Here is a 20,386-nt window from a genome sequence, read left to right on the forward strand (position 1 = left end):
TGAAACACAAAGGGGACTTGAGTGATCTTGATGGTGAAAATGGTAGTGTACTACATAAATGAGATCACACATTTCAAATTGAATGGAGCACTTCTGTATGCTTCAATGAAAAAATTATAAATAGATAGAAAAACTTTTAGTTGATGTTTAGTTTTAATTAAGTAGATTAATAAGTGAATGCTGAATTAAATAACTTTTTTTCAACATTTGCTTTAATTTAAGTTGGATTAAGAAGAAAATAATGACTAAATGTTTAAATGTATTTACAGGCATTGTTGGATAATGGTTTATGGACAACATCAAACACCTCTTCTAGGGTCCATATGGCTGCCAAATGTTTTAGGTTGACTTTGTATTATTTGTGATGCAGGAGCATCTTGCATGAAAAAATTATTGGGAAAAAAATAAAAAAATAAAAAAAATTCTGGAGGAGAGAGAAAAGTGACGAAAATTAGAGGAGAAATAATAAAAAATAAAAAAAAGGGAAAAAGGAGAAAAAGAAAAAAAAAAGAGGAATTTCTATTTTCGAGGTGCATAGGTGGCATAAAATAGAGAAATAAGAAAAATAGTTGTCATTCCATTAATCGAGGTGTGTAGGTGGAAATTCTAGAAAGTTTTGGATAAATCATGTATTTAATATTTGTTGGGTGCTTAGTTGTATTTGGGTGGGAATTTAATATTTATTTAAAGATAGTTGTATTTACCCTTTATCCCACATTGGTTATGTTTGTAATGTCTTGGGTTAGAAGTGCCTATTTAAGCAAGGCATATGAACATTTCTAATCAAGCTCAAGAGGAAAGCTCAAGGGGGAAGCTTGAGGAGTAGAAGCTCGAGAAGAAGGTGAAAGCTCAAGGGAAAGTTTGAGAAGTAGAAGCTAGAAGGCGTAAAGACTTCAAGGTGTGAAAACTCTAAAGGTGTAGCTCTTCAAGTAGAAGTTATTGGTGAAGCTCTTGGTGTGAAGACTCTTATTTAGGATTTTTTTTATGTTGAAGAAGTCATATCATCTTGTGGGTGTTGTAAGGATTTTTCAAGTATAATAAAATTATTTGTGAAGCATTTTTTTTTCTTGGTCTCTATATTGTTGCTTTCTTGATTGTGAGTGGGTAAGGATGGTGTGGCCCTCTATCAAGTGATATCAGAGCAGGAGTTCCTGAGTGTACAAGCAGATCGCCGAAGTGTGAGGCAGTTTGTACCAGGACCTTGGTTGGGTGAAGTTTATCAGAGCTGGTGGATTGCAAATCTGTTGTCCTAGACTTGTGATGTGGTTCCTGATTGTTCGTACGAGGTGGCAGGTTGTGATCTGACTTGCAAACAATTTGGTTGTCACAAGGAGCATGGGAAGGATTTGTTGTAGAGGGTTTACGAAGATCTTGGGAGATGGCTCCAAGAGGATTGGACCCTAAGATGATTGTGAAAATCCATGATATAGTGGAGAGGAATTTTTCTAAGATGTTTGCTCGGTTGGATGCTAAAGCTAAGAAGGTCAAGGTGGAAGAGGATGGTTTTGCTGATCAATTTGTGGAGCTTGATGCAAAACCTGCAGAGCAACTAGAGGTTGTTGCTAAAGATATTCCTAATGTTGTTGATGTTGGGACAGAGATTGGTTTTCATGATCAATTGGTTGAATCTGACATGAAGATTGTGGAGCACTCGGTAGTGGATGATCTAGTTGATGTTGGTGGTGACTTGTATGTTGCAGAGCACTCGGTCGTGGATGATCCAGTTGTTGGAGGTGAGTTATGTATTGCAGAGCATCTTGTTGTGAGTAGTGAGGTTTCTGGTGTTGTTAGTGTGGAATGTGTTGATGGAGATCTACATGTTGATGCTGATGTAGAGCTTGTTATTGTTGGTATGGATTCACTAGTTGTTGATGTGAATGGAAGTTTGGTAATGAAGCATTATGTTCAATTTGTTTCTGAGGGTGAGCATGCTGATTGGATGGTTGAGATTCGAGTGTTTGATAGAGTAATGCAGATGTGGAAGATTTGCATGGTGGTTTTGTTGTCCCCGTTGAGGTGGAAGCCTTTGGTGAAGATGAAGATGGTGGTAGATCTTTCTTTTGGCGTCAAAGTGTGGGACACACTTTTCTATCTACCGGGGAAGTCTGATGCAGGAGCATCTTGCATGAAAAAATTATTGGGAAAAAAAAAAAAAAAAAATTCTGGAGGAGAGAGAAAAGTGACGAAAATTAGAGGAGAAATAATAAAAAATAAAAAAAAGGGAAAAAGGAGAAAAAGAAAAAAAAAAAGAGAGGAATTTCTATTTTCGAGGTGCATAGGTGGCATAAAATAGAGAAATAAGAAAAATAGTTGTCATTCCATTAATCGAGGTGTGTAGGTGGAAATTCTAGAAAGTTTTGGATAAATCATGTATTTAATATTTGTTGGGTGCTTAGTTGTATTTGGGTGGGAATTTAATATTTATTTAAAGATAGTTGTATTTACCCTTTATCCCACATTGGTTGTGTTTGTAATGTCTTGGGTTAAAAGTGCCTATTTAAGCAAGGCATATGAACATTTCTAATCAAGCTCAAAAGGAAAGCTCAAGGGGGAAGCTTGAGGAGTAGAAGCTCGAGAAGAAGGTGAAAGCTCAAGGGAAAGGTTGAGAAGTAGAAGCTAGAAGGCGTAAAGACTTCAAGGTGTGAAAACTCTAAAGGTGTAGCTCTTCAAGTAGAAGTTATTGGTGAAGCTCTTGGTGTGAAGACTCTTATTTAGGATTTTTTTTATGTTGAAGAAGTCATATCATCTTGTGGGTGTTGTAAGGATTTTTCAAGTATAATAAAATTATTTGTGAAGCATTTTTTTTTCTTGGTCTCTATATTGTTGCTTTCTTGATTGTGAGTGGGTAAGGGTGGTGTGGCCCTCTATCAATTTGAGTATCCACGAGTTTGATACTATGTAAAGAAGAGCAATGGGTTTCTTTTCTATTGATAAATAAATTCTAGTAAACGATATGAAACATTTTTATTTATTTTCATTTATGAACTTGTGGCACAATAAGATTCCTCAAAATGGAAATAGTGACAAGTGTAATAATTTTAACTAATACAATTTAATATTTTCTACGTAAAAATGTGTAATCCTAGATGCAATGAGCTTTTTGTAATCATGATATTTGAGTTTTTGTAAAACATTGCTTGTTTATTATGGTTTGGTGAAGATTGAAACAAAAGGACATAGCTACTTTATAAGGTATCATCCCATAAAATAGTATAAATCATATATTGTGAATGTCTGGTGTTCCTCTTGGGCAATTAAAAGTTGAAAATTGCTTACTTCACAATCTTCAAATTATGCTCTATGCCTATTTAGGTGCCCATTCTCTTATTTATGTTCAGATGTGATTTCCCCATGTCCTAGCCAAATACATGTCATTAGTATGTGATACAAAGATGGAAGGGATTATTTCCTATCATCTATCTACTCTTGAAAGATGGAAGGCTAATTTCGTAAGGACACTAGAACCAAATAGACATTTTTGCTTGGATACTAGGGCCACATAAATGCTCACGCCCGCTCACACCCAATGGTTAAATTTGAACTTTAGGACCCATGGCCATTGAGACCTATAATATTAGTAGATTTTATAATGGTGTTTACTCAAAACATGTGTAAAATAGTATTAACACTTTGGTTTTGAATCTCTTACTTGCATTTCTAAGAACTCTACTTTTTCTTAAGTGCCCTATGCACTCACTTCATTGTTTTAGGTTTTTTACTCCATTACAAAAGATTAGATTTTGGATTTCCTCATTATCACATACCTTTCTTTCACCATTATAATTCTCCCCTTCTTTCATCATTTTCATGTTCCACTTCCTCTTCATCACTCCTATAGTCTATTACGATTGGTGCTCTAACTTCTTTTAAAATAGAAATCCTCTCTCTGTTCCTTATTGGAAATCTTAATTTTATCCTCATCCTTAATGTTATTCTCTATGCATCTTAATTTTATTCTCATTCTCCATATTGCAATGTTAGAAAATGATGAGCACACAACTATAATGATGAGGGTGAAATATACTAAGATATCATTTACTTATTAAATCTTAACAACCACACAAGATCTACCAATTAGGGAATGTAAGATTTATGTAGTCACTCTTTTGAGAGAAAACCGCAATGATAGATTGTTTCAAAATATTATTGAAATCTAGCCACAAAATAAAAATGCTCTTATTGATTTTTGTAGGTACCAACCTTTTAGAGATACCAATCATCGCTACTAAGAACCAACTTAGTAAGATGCATCAATCTATTGAATTTAAGACGCCAACTTTTAATTGAATTAATGTCTTCAACTTCTTGAATATAGACTCTTTAATGGATGATGACCATTTAAGTCTTCATAAAATTTTCTTTTAAATGATCATGTGTAATGTTTGTCACTCATATACACTTCAAAAAAAATCTTGTATTCACATTTTCTTCTTGCCCTACTTTATTTTCTTTACATTATTATATCCTACTTATGCCTATTCACAAAGAGTGGTGACTCCTTCAAGAGGGGGTTAGCATCATTTTAAAATTACAGTTTTAATTTGTTTCACTTAAAAATTATAGTTTTTATTTATTTCATAAAGAGGGACACCTTCTAAATATAGGTGCCAATATAAGACTATTTAGGGTGACCAACTTTTGCAAACAACTTGCATTATAATTGAAGCAAACAATCTAATGGGCACAAGTCATTTAATTCTCTTTTATGACATTGTTTCTCCTTTAACAATGGGACATTTTGACATTAATGACAAATACTATGACATTGATTTTTCTTTGACAATAATGAAAATATTTTTAACAATCCCCTCCCACCATTGTAATTACCAAGATGGGCAATTTCTCTAAAGAATAATGTTGTATGTATGTAATTACTCATATCATTTTGGAGAAATTTAAGTATTAATTTATTATTCTTTAATGAATTAAATTTAATAGAATTTTAATAATTTTAAATACTAGTATGATATAGTATATTGATTAGTAATACATTATAAAATATAATATTATAATACTAATGAGATTATTAATTTAATATTTTAAAGATTTTTTTGGTATATTTCTTCATATCATTTATGTTTTTTGAAAATAGCATATAATTTTACTATTGATATAATAGTTTTAATTTTTTTTAAATATTAACAAGATAAATTAGGAGCTTAAGCTTTTAATTTTTTATTAGAGGAAAATATGCTTGATTGGGACTTGAAGCCCAACAACCAGATTTTTGTTGGGATCTAAAACCCTCACATAAAGAGCTTCTTACATATAAAACATAAACAAGCTACAACCAATCAACGTGAATACATAAGCAACTTTTGAATGGTGTTCGAAGCCCTTTACAAAAAATGGAAGGCCAAACTAAAGATAAGGAAATTATTTCACTTTTGTCACCTTGAACTAAGATTGAGAATCAAATGTTTTGAACAAGCTCTCTTCCCTATGCATAGAACTATCCATAATATACCATTCTTTGACATAAAAGAACAAGTTGATGCAAAAAGACACATTGGAAAGGGATAAGGAGTAGCCACAACCACATTCTCATGCTTGCTAGGACCAATATGTTCAAAGTTAACATACTAGTAGAAACTTTCTATAGTCATGACCAACAAAAGTTGTCAATGATGAACAAAATAATGTTAGTCAATGATGAACCTTGAGTAATGGACAGATTTGCACTAAACATACTGAAATCCACATACTTAATGGAAATAAGAGGCTCTACTAGTGGTTTCTCAGTATGCTGAATCAAATTGTCATCTCTGGAATTTTCATCTATATTACCCATTGTAAGATGCTTACAAAGAGCATTTATCCACCTAGTAGTATTTCTATGGTGAGATTTTTTCCAAGTTGCAATTAGATGACCTTTAGCAAAACATTTCCTATGACAAAAAAGGAAGACCCTCATGATTGAGAATCCGTGGGCAAGGTCTCTCCCCAACCATAAAGACAACTTAATCGAGTAGATCTTATGAAATGGCAATATCCATAAGAATGTGGGCATAAGTAGGATGCCCATAAATAAGAAAAGAATCATGAGTGAAAATGACCTTCCAATAACATTATCAATAGATTGGAAGAAAGAGAGTCCAAAATTGGAGAGGTAAATAAGGAAAGTTAATCAAAATAGGGATAATACTAATAGATTTAGTTAGAGGGTTGTAGTAAGGGAACCAAGGTCTAAGAAAAAGGGAGTTCTTTCCCCACAACCAAATACCTTCTTCAAATACTTGAGCTTCGTCCTCTTTAGTTTGCAAAACAACCATAGAAAATCCCCTTGAAGTAGGATGAAGCTCAATCATGTCCTCAATAATGGGTCTCCACAAATTCAAAACCCATTTATGCAAGTCAAGAAGGAAAGGCCATAAACCATTGAACCTACAAATAAGAGCACACTTGGACAAGCATTCTTCATTATAGAACACTTACTCCACACAAATAACAATAGGGATTGAAGAAAAGAAACATTAAGGTTTACTCTTAAGTGATGGACGAATAAGTGCAAAAGAAAGGATTTTACCACTAGAAGAGCCAACTACGTTAGCAAAGGATAAAGAAGTTGGGGAAGAAGTAAGAGCATTCACGTGCAATGTGCCAAACCTTTAAGGTGGAAAATTTGTCTCAATAGGGGAACCACTGTTCATTGGTAATGAACTACAAAATACAACACCAAATGTTAATAGATAAGCAACAATTGTCAACAACAAACCAATAGTGACCATCATTAGTAAATTAGCTACATGTTGTAGACTAAAAGGTGACAAGCCATCAATTGACAATCTGGCAATTGGTGACAAACTAATATTAACAAATGACAAACTAATAGTATAGCCAGAAGGGTTGTTAATAGTGAGTGAGAAAGCCATATCAAAAATCTTATAATATGCTAGGTGTTAGTAATGCAATACAATATTTTATCAAGCTCAAGCTTTTTGATTTTATGAATAATATAAGATATTCTTATTTATTTATAGAATACTAATAATAATAAAATAAAAAATGACTATTTATATTCAATTAATAAATAAATTACTTATCTTAGATTTTTATAGTTTTTATGTCACTCAAAGAAAGCATGACACATTTGTATAATTGCACTTAGAATAATTCTATAAAACAAATAATAGACTAATATTTATTTATAAAATAAACAATTATATAAAATTAAAAATTATATACAATTACTTGATTATAAATAAATATTATTTATATATAATTATAAATAAATATTATGTGTGTGTGTGTGTGTGTGTGTGTGTGCATACATACATACAATAAATAAATAAAAAATTTTAAAAATGTGATGGGAAGACCGCAACAATATCAAAACAAGAGCTCTTAGGGAGCTAGAGTCAATGTCTTTTGTCAAAAGTGAAGCAGAGATTTTTTGTATGGTTAAAACATAGCGATCGAAGAGGAAAAACCACTAAGAGTTGTACCTCTAAGCATGTGATGATTATTTGGTTGAGGATACCAAACCAATGGTTATGGCTACACATATATACCCTTCAACTATAGATAATGTATGAGAAAAGTAATGTAATTTTAGTTCAAATAAAGATCTTTTGAAGTTATGTTGGATTTACAGTTTGTTCTCCTGTTTGATTTTATAATTTGGCTCTTTTAATGCCCAATGCCTTCGAGAAACAAAAGGATGTTACCAACAAATGGGTTAGTGTATTCACTCTATCATTGCCCTTTGAATTACAAGGTACAACTCCCTTAAGACTTTCAATGATGTGCAATGAATTATGTCTTTCTTAGATCAAATTTTTAACAGAATAAGCTCTTAATCTGAGAGTAGTAAAGGCTAACCAAATTGTCTGTAGACACAAACAATTTAGGCAAAGATTGGGACAACCTATCACACCCAATGGAATGACTATAGTAGGTTATCTTTGAGATTTCTCGACTCTTACTTCTATTCTAAATGCAGATTAATTATCTAAATGCAAAAGAAGAAAGGAAGAAGAGATGCACATGAGGGCAAATGGAATTGCTTTAACTATTAGGCTTAGATGAAATGGAATCTGTATGCATGAAAACCTAACCTATTGGGAGCACACGTAAACAATAAAACGTTAGTAGCATGTGCATAAAACTATACTGAAATCAAGAAAACTACTAACTAATATTGTGTTTTAATACTAATGCAACCAATAAGAAAGAGTCCCCACACAACCTCAAAGCAGCTCAACAAGGGCACCCATAAGAGGCCTTGTTGGTGTGCTTAAGTGTGAGGGATGTAGATGTGCTCTTCCAAACACAACTATGAATCCCAATGATATGAAAGATGCAATAATTAATCATGCAACAAAGCTAAATGATGAAGAATGCTTCAAGAGATGGCTATGGAAGCAACCATTCTTGAGAGCACTCAAAGGATTATAGAAGTGGATGTAGAAAGAAAATCTAAGAGTGCAATACTATCATGAATAAACAAAGCAATGCAAGAAGTAAACAACTACCAAAGGGTTAGTAGTAACATGCGAATTACTAAGAAAACTCTAACTCTAAACTAGCATGATAACAATACAAATGAGGGAGATGTAAAATGCTTGAGACAAGGGCTCTATCTATAGGTTTGAGAGAGGCCTTGGGGAGGTGGCATCTATGCGTCATCCACATAGGTGCCACAAGGGAGACACATGGGCTAAAGGACAAGCCATGCAAAAGTCAAAGAGAAACTGTATGGTTGAGAGGCTCAAGGTGTGCTCACATGTGTGAGCAACCTTAGGGAAATGAGTGGGGGATAAATGTGTAAGAATACCTTTTTGGACAGTTTAATGAGAGGAAGCTCCTTCAGCCTTGTGTTGCTCACACATGTGTGAGCAACCACTTAGTTGCTAAAGAGGTGATTAAGAGAGGTTTAGGATAATAAAGTGGGATTAATTAATAGATAGGCTTAGAGGGATGAGAGTGATGGGTGTAGACTAGGTTTTAGGATGGGATTAGGATTAAATTAAATAGGATTTAACTTAATCATAAGATTAGAGAATTTAATAAAGTGGAAGGATTAAATAAATTAGAACTTATTTAGAAGGGGGATTTATGGAGCACTATGCATTAAATGAATTTAATACATTACAGGGGAAGTATTTAAATTAAATTTAAATACATTAGGGAAATGAACCTATCTAATTAAATAAGTAGAAGAATATGGAAAATATAATTAATTAATTATAATGTCAAAAGAAATATTAAATGAATTAATATATAGCATTTGGGATTATTTTAAGCGTCTACAGAATCCAACAAGTTGCTAATAGATTCGTCCAAATTTATTCTTCAATTCCCAATGAAGCTACTTTAACATGACGTGAGATAGGCGAGAGGAGAAATATAATAACATATGAACAAGTAAATGGAATTACCTATATTGTAAGAGCTATAGTGAAATGGAATCCACGTGATCATTACAGAATCACCTATGATTGTCTTTCAACTCCCAATGCAGAACTAATCTATGGAATGGGCAACAAACATGAAGAACAAATTAGGTAAATGGAATTACAGAGCCAATTCACCATCAAGTTTGCCGACCTTTGTATTATCAGAAGAAATTACATTTATAGTTTTATGTATCCCTTAGATCTAGCAGAGCAACAATCACATGATAGAAATAAAATATGAAATTATTTAATCTACAACATGATATGGACACATGGCATCTTCCTCATCGAAGATCTTGACTCCATAACACTTTTGGAAACATGTGGCGACTATTTATCTTCGTGCTATTTAGGAACTCTATGAAAATCTTTGTTTTCTTCATATTCAATTGTTGGCGCCAAGTCCATATAATTCATGTTTCAATGGTTATAACAAGTTTGAAGTTTGGTCATTGATCTGAGATCAATGATCAAGATTAAAACCTTGCAATCTTCCCTATTTCTCCTTTGTCACTTCTTCATGACTTTCTTTCATTCGATATCTTTACTCGATGTAATGATGTGATCCAACAATTGTTATTTCATTTCGCAGTTTTGCAACCTGAAATGTTTTGAATTCTTTTTAACCTGTGACCTTGCAATTTCTCTTATTCGCCACTTCACAGCGTCACCTATCTCTATTCTACTAATCGCAGCGACTCAGTGATGACTGCACACTAACATGGTCATGCCTTCACAACAATAACCTTAGGTTGTCTTTAACTACCCGCGATTGTGCAATCAATGGCTTTTCGTTGCTTTGCTATGTTAACTTATGGTTATCCTTAATTGCTTGCGAACATGTGACCATCATTGATTTTTAAGATCTAACAACTAGGAATAGAAGATCTTAACTCTTTGTTTTGCTTTGAAATGTGGGTCCATCTACTCCACGTGTCATGTTGTTTCCTCTGTGGACCATCACAACTTAGATTTCCATTGGTTAGCTTTGAGTTGCGATCATGTGCCTAGCAGTCATTTCTAACATTTTGCAGCTTTACAACTATTAGCCTTAAACTGTTGGCCAACCTTGCAATCATGTGATTTATACGCTTTCGCTTTGTCGTTGCCTTAACTTTGGGTTACCTCTACTTATTATCGCCTAGTTGCAACTGAAAACTGATACAAATCAATTTCTTCTTCATTTTGAGCTTGATCACAATGGTATCTTCGATGAAAACTATAACACAACATGAATATTTGCCTTCAACATGATTAAGAATAGGGAATGATGGATCAATAAAGTATCCAGACCTTCTTCTCATCAGAGGAACGTATAAACAAACCCTCCAAAACCAAATTTCCTAGTGTTTTGATTAGTACATTGCTTGCATGATTTCTCACATTAGGTTAACTCAAAGGGATGATGAGAAGAGAGGTTATCTTATGGGCACTCTAGAATCAGACTCAAGACATTGACACAGTTGACTTGACGCAAACCTAAAGCAAAAGGAATGAATTGAAAATTGGGCAATGACTGGTTCTAATTGGGGATTTAAGCATCAGAATGCTTAAAAGAATCCTAGAAATCTTTGGTTCCACACAACAAGATGACAACTTGACAATCGAAACAAATAGACTAATCTAGGAAAGCAACAACAACTAACTAAGAAAGCGAGCAACTAAGCTAAAGAAAACCTACTTAACTAGCTACTATGTGGGGATTACTTGCTTTCAATTTTGCATTTGATACAACTTCAAATCCTACCCATTATAAGAACATGGCAAGGTTTCCCCAGTGGGATATGCCAACTTGAAAGAGTTGTTCTGGTTCATTTGTATGATTTGAGATGGCCCTTTCCAAAAATATTGGAACTTGGAGTGCATTCCTCTTGGTTCATGTCGCTTATAATCCCATAGTATGACCAAATCACCTTCCATGAATTTCCTAGGTCTTGCTCTTTTATGAAATAACTTCTTGACTCTTCCTTGATGTTCAGTGATTCTGTCAACCATTTCTTCTCTTTCTTCCTACAACTTGGTAAGATACAAAATTCTCTTTTCTAATCCATCTTTGAAAACATCCTCTTCAATCATAGTCTTCAATTTACAAGTGTTGAGCTCTAGAGGTAATGGCAAGGTAGCTTCTACTCCATAAACTAACTCAAAAGGTGAGATCCCAATGGCCCTTTTAGGTGTAGTTATATCTTCCCATAAAGCATCATGTATCTTCTTGTGCCAACTTTTTTGATTATCTGAAACTAATTTCTTCAAGATATTAATTAGATTCTTATTGCTAGATTCGGCCTTTCCATTTCCTTGAGAGAAATAATTAGAAAAATGACCAACTTGGATACCATTATCATAACAAAACAATTTCTAAAGAAAAAAGTAAGATGCATTGTCCATTATCAATTTTATAGGGAGTCCAAATTTGACCAATAAATGTTCTTTGAGAAATTCACATACTGCTTCTGATGAAGTCTTCTTCATAGGTTTTGCTCCCACCCATTTACTAAAATAATCTGTGGTAGTTAGGATATAAGAATTTCCTTGATTGGAAGAAGGATTAATTGGAGCTTTGAAATCAGGATGTGGTAGAAGCAAAGATGTAGAAACTGCCAAAGAACTAGCTCTTGAATTGAATTCCTTTGGTACTGCTATAATTGAGAAAGCATCCAAACTCTCAATTTCATCCCACACCTTATTATTTTCTTAATCTTGGATTCTTTACTGCATATTGATTTTTCACTTGCCTTACCACCAATTCTACATCTCCTTGAGCTTTGAGTATCTTGACTCCTTTTTGTTTAGCTGCAATTATACCAAGGAGAAGGGCTTCATACTCTGCAGTATTGTTAGTATTTTTGAAATCTAACTTGTATGCCAAACAAGTTGTTTCTCTACTAGGTGGTGTCAAAACCATTCTTGTCCCTGAACCAACATTAACACAACTGATATCAAATTCCAAAGTCCACAACTGTTCACCATGAACCTACTCTGATTCTTCTTGAATGTCAAGGGTATCAAAAAATAACATATAATTACCAAACTACATTTCTTGACATAATATTTGAAACCTAGGATCATTTTATTTTAGAACAATGAACTTTGCCTTTTCTTCTAGTTCTAGTTTCATCTTGTTGTCTCCAACTTGGATAGTAGCATAAGACCACTCTAGTTTTATCTCTCCCCCCATGTCTTTACAAAAACTTCTACTTAGGAACATTCCATAACTTGCAAGGATGTCTGCTACTAGGATGGTAAGTTTTAGCTTTTTAGAAGGATAGGCAACTAGAGAACTTGAGCATCTTTTATTTGTCCAAGCAAGGGTACTTTTTTTACATCCATTGAGTAAAAATGACCAAAGGTTTTAGTCAGTGGAAGACCTAGAGCTTTAGCTACATAGGCATGCATCACATTATCATAAGCCCTCGAGTCTATGATACAGTTACTCAACCGATTTCCAATTATAAACAAGGAAATGTAAAAAGGATTTGGTTTTTGATTCAGAGAGGTAGCCAAGACAATAGACTCTTCTTCTTGAAACAGCTTAGGAAGTATAAGATCTTCATCAATCATAGAAATTCTACTAGTGCTAGCTTTACTGTGATGATCAACATTACCATTCATACTATTATGACCTCCATCTTTAGTACTATAGTGTTCAACTAACCTTTGCAATTGATTAGGATTAGACTTCAAGTAATCTAGTGGACATATATGAATTGTCACATCTTCACAGTATTGTATTATGTCAAAGGAATTAGATGAATCACCTTTGTGTTTTTTTTGTGAAGTTGAAGGTATCATGTCGCTGTCCTTATCTACTTTGTTTGATGATGCATGGTTTTTAGTAGGCACCACATTGGAGGATTGATTCCTATTCTTTCGACTTCTAGTCATGACTGTCATCTAAAGTCCATCTAGAGTTGCAAAACAATCACCTCCATTTTATGATTTTGATTCATACTCCAAATAAAAGTTTTCAGAGTTGCCACAAGGAGTATGATCATCTTCACTTTTAGGATATTCAACTGTTTGTTCTTTATTGTCCACCATATGCTTATATTTGATCATGTTAGCACATGTATCTCCATCATGATCTTCCCTTAGGTGAAAAGAACACATATTTTGTCTCTTTGGAGCAACTTCAATTGCTAACCTCTATTGAGCAGGTGGTATTTGCAAAGTTTTACCTCCATTTGGATGTCTAGAACTTTCTTGATAAGATTGATGAAAAGAATGAGCAGGCCTATTGATTTGTTTCTTCAATGAAATGAGCTCATTAGACAACTTTTGGAGCATGGCTTTTGTGTTATTGGAAGTGCTAGCTACATTACCCTTGATTCTAGATTGAAGTTCCCTCTTCCATTTACTAGAGGCTATCATGTCATCTTCCATCTCTACAACTAACATTTGAGCAACTTGTGAATTTTCTACTTTTGCTCTTCTAATTTGATATCCTAGATCAAGAGACATAGAGCTGATATAGAAGGTTTTCTTATCATCATTTATTGGTGCACTTGCAATAGGTATTCTTTTGATGAGTTTAGTAAATTTTGCATTAAAATCTCTCATAGAAACTGATGGTTCTTTCTTTATTTGTGCCAATTGCAACAACAACACTTGTGTATCTTCTATACTTTTATAGTGTTCTTCAAATATTTGCTTCATATGATTCCAATCTGTGATGCATCCTACACATAAATATTGGAACCAATCAGTAGCATAATCTACAAGGTTATCCAAAAACATCCTGACAACTACATCTTCATGTTGAGGATTCACTGCACCATAGGCTTTATGAAAAATACTTAGGTGTTGTTCTGCAGAAATGGTACCATCACCATTGAATCTTGGGAAATTCTTTCTTGATGCTTTGGGCAAATCATTATTAGTTGCAAGGGTGAGAGGACCAATTGCATTTCCCCAAAGAAGTGCCATAGCTGCTGATATAATGTTATGATTAGTTTGGAAAGTAACTGAAACATGAAGTGTTGCACCATTCAACAACAAAGCATCAAAAGTAGGAGGAATAGAAGTTCTAGCAATAGGAGGAGAAGAAGATTGACTTCCCCTTGCTCTAATAGGAACAATGACAGACAAATGAATTTCTTGGAATTTCTCAACTGCAAATTCCCTTGCAAGTGTTCTTCCTTTTCAGCAAATATCTTCTAGAACAAGAAAGTTGGCCTTCTTGAGTTCCTCGTATATTGGCTCAACCCTTCCTCTTTCCTTGGCAATCCTAATATACTTGGAATCGAAGATGTATCAAATGCTTAGAAAATGGTGTTTTGTGTTTTACCTTAACCCTGATGATTAAGGGAACTTTATCAGTCTTCAGCTTTGAATTAGTTTCTCCTTTCTAGCAGGTTGAGGTTATAAAACTAGTATTAGGTTCTTATGGCAAACATCTTACTTCCACAAGGCCTATCTTGCAACTCTATATATATATATGTGTGTGTGTGTGTGTGTGTGTGTGTGTGTGTGTGTGTGTGTGTGTGTGTGTGTGTGTGTGTGTGTGTGTAGAATTAGAGTGCAAACTAATATGAAGGAAAATTCTTTAGAGATTTTTCATTTGAATTCTTCCTAGTAGAGTCACCAAAAACTGTTGGTTAATAGTTTGTTCTCCTGTTTGATTTTATAATCTAACTCTTTTAATGCCCAATGCTTCAGAGAAACAAAAGGATGTTACCAACAAATGGGTCAGTGTATGTGTTCTATCACTACCTTGACTTTGAGTTACCTCTACTTATTATTGTTTGGTCGCAACTTAAAATATATTGAATATTTCTTGGCTAGTGACCTTACATACACCCTTGATATGATCTTCATCTGACGGTCAAGGATCTACGTTCAAAAGCAATTGACTTTCAAGTAACCAATCACATTTGCTCCTTTTTATTGATTGACTTTTCCACTCGTCTACGTAGCTGCTGATACAAATAAATTTCTTCTACATTTTGAGCTCAATCACTGTATTATCTTCCATGAAAACTATAACACAACATGAATCTTCGCCTTCAACATGATTAAGAATAGGGAATGATGGATCAGTAAAGGATCCAGACCTTCTTCTCATTAGAGGAACACATAAACCCACCCTCCAAAACCAAATCACCGAGAGTTTTGACTAGTGCATTGCTCACATGATTTGCTGCATTAGGTTAACTCAAAGGAATGATGAGAAGAGAGGTCATCGTATGGGTATTCTACTCTCAAACTCAAGACATTGACGCATTTGACTTGACTCAAACCTAAAGATAAAAGAAATGAACTGAAAATTGGGCAACAGGTTACAAAATATTATCATGCAATCCTTCAGGCACATCATCCTTAAACAATTTTGGTCTGAGGTTGAGTATTTGATGGTTACTTTAGATTTCTCTCTCTTAAAGCTTCCCTTTAGACCAATATATATTTTAGAAAGTTGCTTGAACATATAAAGTATCAGCTTTGTGCTTTTGAAGAAAATTTTGAATTCAAGCTAATCAAGATGCCTTCAATTAGTCTCATATAATATGGTGTTCAAGTCTATTGAAGGGACTGTTGTGTCTCTCTAAAGGAATCTTGTTCAACAGATACGTCTTGGTTCTTTTAGCCTGGAATATAAACAACTTGGTTGCAACATTGCTTTAGCTTTCTTTAGTGATGGTTGTTTGATACTTTTAAGGAATTGCTGATTGCTTTGAAGGAGGTTTGGAAGTAGGTGACAAATTCATTTACAATATTCTCAATGCTGCTGTTAACTCTGATAGACATTTGTTGTAATATCATTACTACTGTTATACCAAACAACATTGTATCTACTGTCATATATTTGTAAAAAGTTTATTTTTGTTAATAAAGTGCTTCTTTCAATAAAAAAAGAAGATTGGAATGCCCTAAAAAATATTTTATATTTGAAAGAAGAAATGTAAATTAGACTAAGAGCTTTTGGCATGCACATCCAAACATTTTTAAAAAATTGAAAAACAATTTAATCCCCAACAAAATTGGCACTAATCAATCAAAAAAATTAAATTAGTGAACAGAAATTTCATTTTAGAAACAAGAGCTCTGGTTGAGCTAGAGTCCCTGCCTTTTGGTAAAGAGAAAATTCAGGCACTTGTTTTCCAAAAATGGAATTAGATTTGCCAACTTATGGTGCAAATCGCGGTGGATTCAATTTTGAATCATGTGGATTGAGTCTTTGTTGGCTTTAATTTAGGTGTAAAGCCGGAGTTTTGTTGAATTTAGTTTGAGTGCATACTCATTTGATGTTATATGTGGGTAGAAGATTTTATCATAAGAATTTACCACTATCCTAAATTGATAAAATAAGTTTTAGAACTAAGTGCCCAACCTTTTCGTGATGATAGTATCAAAGTACCACTATTAATTTATTGGCCTAATGCTTTACCAAATAAAACTCCTATGAATTGATTTTTTAAGATGATGGTGTAATTTTATTATTAAAATATTTTTCCATATGTATTAAAATAACTTTGCATTTTAAGTACATTGTCTTTCACAAGAATGAAGTCTAAATAATTTCTTATCCTTTTCATCTTCTTAGAGGAAATTATAAATTGATAATTTAATATTTATAATATAATAAATAATAATAATAAATAGTCTAATTTCAGGACAAAATTATAAGGTATTAATTCAATTTTTTCAAAGAAAAGAAAAAGAATATTAAAAAAGAAAATTAATGATTTTTGTTTTCACTATAAAAATGAAAAATAATATGATTATATTTTAATATAATTTGATTGATTATAAATTAATTAAAATATCTTAGTAATTTAATATTACAAATTAAAAAATTATATTTACCAAATAAAAATAAATAATTCTACATGAAAATTTAAAAAAATACAAATAATAATTCTAAATTAGTTTTTTCACTAATAAATATAATTATTTTATATTTAAAGTTATAGATGTCGTCGTTGCTTATAATAGCTTATTGGTTTTAAAAAGTAACCCAAAGCAAGAGCATGTGAAAATGACTGGAATCGGATTTAGTTTGTTATTATTATTCAAAAATGCATTCAACCCAATGCACAAAGAGGAATGACTAAAATCGGTTTAATCGAAGACTATCGTCCACCGCCATATGATTTAATCAAAGACTATGCCATATGTTTTTCTAATAATTTTCAGAGCCTTTGTCCATTTACGAGAGGCATGGGATGAATACACCAATTTGACACGTAGCCAAAGTTTGGATAAAATGTCAATTTGTCTGCTCTTCCTACTCACATTTGTCAAACTTTGACTAAACTATCAAATAGTTACAGGCAAGAACATTAATTAGATGCTTATGCCAGAAAAATAGCCTTGAACCAATCAGAAATTAAAATTTTGGTTGTGATAAATGAATTATTGGTTGTGATAAATGAATTAAACACCACAAGATGTTGAGAGGGGGGCGAGTTAGTATAATTTTAAAAATAAATTCTATCACTGTTCTTAGTTATTAATTATGATCCAATTAATTATCAACAAAACACAGTGATAAAAGCACACAAACACCAGGTTTATGTGGAAGACCCTATGTAGGAAAAATCACAACGAGAATCTTACTCGCTACATGAAACAATTGATTGCAAACTTTTAGCCCAAAATCTAGGGAACTCATTGTCCTTGTTATTTTAGGCACACTTGCCAAGGAACTCATTATTCCAAAGAGAACTTGCACAGAAAATATAGATCTTAACACTCCTACAAATAGAGCTTATTGTCTTGCAATAGAAACAGAGAAAATCTGAACAATAGAGGATCGTTTGATCAACTTCTCCAACTTTTATGTTAGATACAATGATTCACACTTTTGCATTTCCTTTCTTGCATCGCTTCGTCTTTGCATTTGATCCACGCATATTTTGCAATAACCTCACATGTTGTCATGCTTTTTCCATTCATTACACATACATGTATAATAGTTGTCCATCAAAAATTTTATGAGGTCAAGCTAGAGAAAATAGGCAATATCATTAGTTAGTCGGCCAGTATGAACAAAAACATTAAATTTGGTCCACCCCTGAAGAAAAATAGGCAATATCAGTACTTACTATTGTTTCTTGGTTGTCAAAGAGACTAACCTGTCTTCCTAAGAGAATGCACCACCACTTTCACTTCTGTCATTTGCACATTCAGCCAAGTCAAAATCAATGGAAGCTTCTACTGAAAAATCACCATTCCAGTTATACTATAGACCAAAATCCAAAGTGCCTTTCAAATATCTGATTATTCTTTTAATTATTACCTTATGGGATTATCTTGGACTTGCTAGATATCTAATAGCCAAGTTGATTCCATGCCATAATATCTTGTCTTGATGTAGTCAAGTATAACAGTCCACCTATCATAGTTTTATTCAATTTTTGATCAACTTCCAAAGACTCATCATCCTTGTTAATTCAACAACCTATAGCCATAGGAGTTACACTTGGTTAGTGTCTTCCATTCCAAACATCAACAATTCTTTGATGTACTTGGTCTAAGAAACGAGAATGCAATCTTCCTACTGGATAACATGAAGACCAAGAAAAAATGACAACTCACCTATCATAGACATTTCAAATTCTTTCTACATTTCTTTAGCAAATTTCTTACAATCTTTTCGATCACCTCCAAAAATTGTATCATCAACATATACAATTACTACCAGCAACTTATATCCTTCAACTTTAAAGTAAAGATTACAAATTTTTGTACCTTTATTGATTTTATATTGCATCATATATCTATCTAGTCTAGCATACAAAGCCTTGGGAGCCTGCTTAAGTCCATTAATACCTTCTTCAATCTAAAGACTGTATCTAAATCTTTTGATTGCTTGAAACCTAAGTCATATGGTTTGTTGAATTTTCGGCTTTAGGTTCGAAATTCGACAAACCCATAAAAAATGAAAAAAAATCTCTAAAATTTGGCAGAAAATTTGTATGGTAGTAGTTTGGTTGTCATTTTGCTGAAAACATATTTCATTACAACATTTTTAAGGTTTTCGTCAAAAAAAATGTATAAACAAACTTTTGTTTACTGAAAATGGATCAATTTTTTGAAAGATGGCTAGGGTGTAACAAGCTATTTTCTCATTCCAAATTAAAAAATTAAGTACAAACAAAATATACAATACTTTTCATATTCACATGAAGAACGATTATAACAACTACTTTACATATTTAAATGAAAGAGATCAACGGTTATAACAGATTAACTAAATCCTAGTCCATTGAAAGAGAGTAATCGATTTAACAATATTGACCAGCTAAACATATCTTCAATTGAAAATGCAAGTACATAAAAGAAAAGTACCCATTTAAAGAAGATAACTTGAATGCAGATCATATCTCTATCTTGTGCAAGTCTTGACATCTGGTGGACAGGAGAAGCATTCTCAAGGGCTTAACCTCCCAACTACAAACCTTTAAGTATCCCCACACAATCTCAATTGAGAAAGGCCCTCCCTACCCGAGACTAGGCATGGGACACCCCCTATCCTGTCACTGAGCATCCTAGAGTGTCGACTATGTAGACAACTAGGTTATGGAATCCTTCCCATCAGGTCATCTATCCAACTACTAGCAACCTTGACCTCTAGTGATCATAGCTGCAAACATGCCACTAAACCTACCCTGGCTAGGAATTTACATGGACACCATGTGCCCGATCACCCACTGCTCGACTTGACAACAAGATTATACCCATTGAACACCATGAGCTGACTTAGTCTAAATTACTTGCTTATTTTCAATATTGATTTGTTTAGTGCTGATTTTTTTTTTGTCTTGCTGGTTATTTCACATAATCTTTGATTATTAGACCACACCCTTGATCTCAATCTTGTTGGTCATCCTTGATGAATCTCAGTGTGGTTGTCCTATCATTCTTGATTAACTTTGTCTATTATAGACATGATTTCTCAGCCCAACTTGGGCATATAACAGATTTGTAATAGAAGGTTCTTTGACATTTCATTATCATAATTAATAACATCTATGATGGTGCCCTTC

At 33.2% G+C, this 20,386-nt stretch overlaps 1 protein-coding gene across 2 annotated transcripts in view; it reads left to right on the forward strand.

The window, feature by feature from the left end:
• LOC149551187 (uncharacterized) overlaps nt 1-20,386 on the forward strand; it is a 42,377-nt gene that overhangs the window by 15,157 nt on the left and 6,834 nt on the right. The window contains exon 6 of one of the 2 annotated variants that reach the window (XM_089789642.1): nt 270-362. The exons of the other annotated variant lie outside the window; for it this stretch is intronic. Coding sequence (XP_089645768.1) covers nt 270-348 — 79 coding nt within the window. The 3' untranslated portion in view covers nt 349-362. Of the gene's footprint in view, nt 1-269; nt 363-20,386 lie in introns of those variants that run through there. 2 annotated transcript variants of the gene reach the window in all.

This window comes from Cupressus sempervirens, chromosome 6, assembly GCF_028749045.1.
Source record: "Cupressus sempervirens isolate cs-2001-9-10 chromosome 6, ASM2874904v1, whole genome shotgun sequence".
NCBI lineage: Eukaryota > Viridiplantae > Streptophyta > Pinopsida > Cupressales > Cupressaceae > Cupressus > Cupressus sempervirens.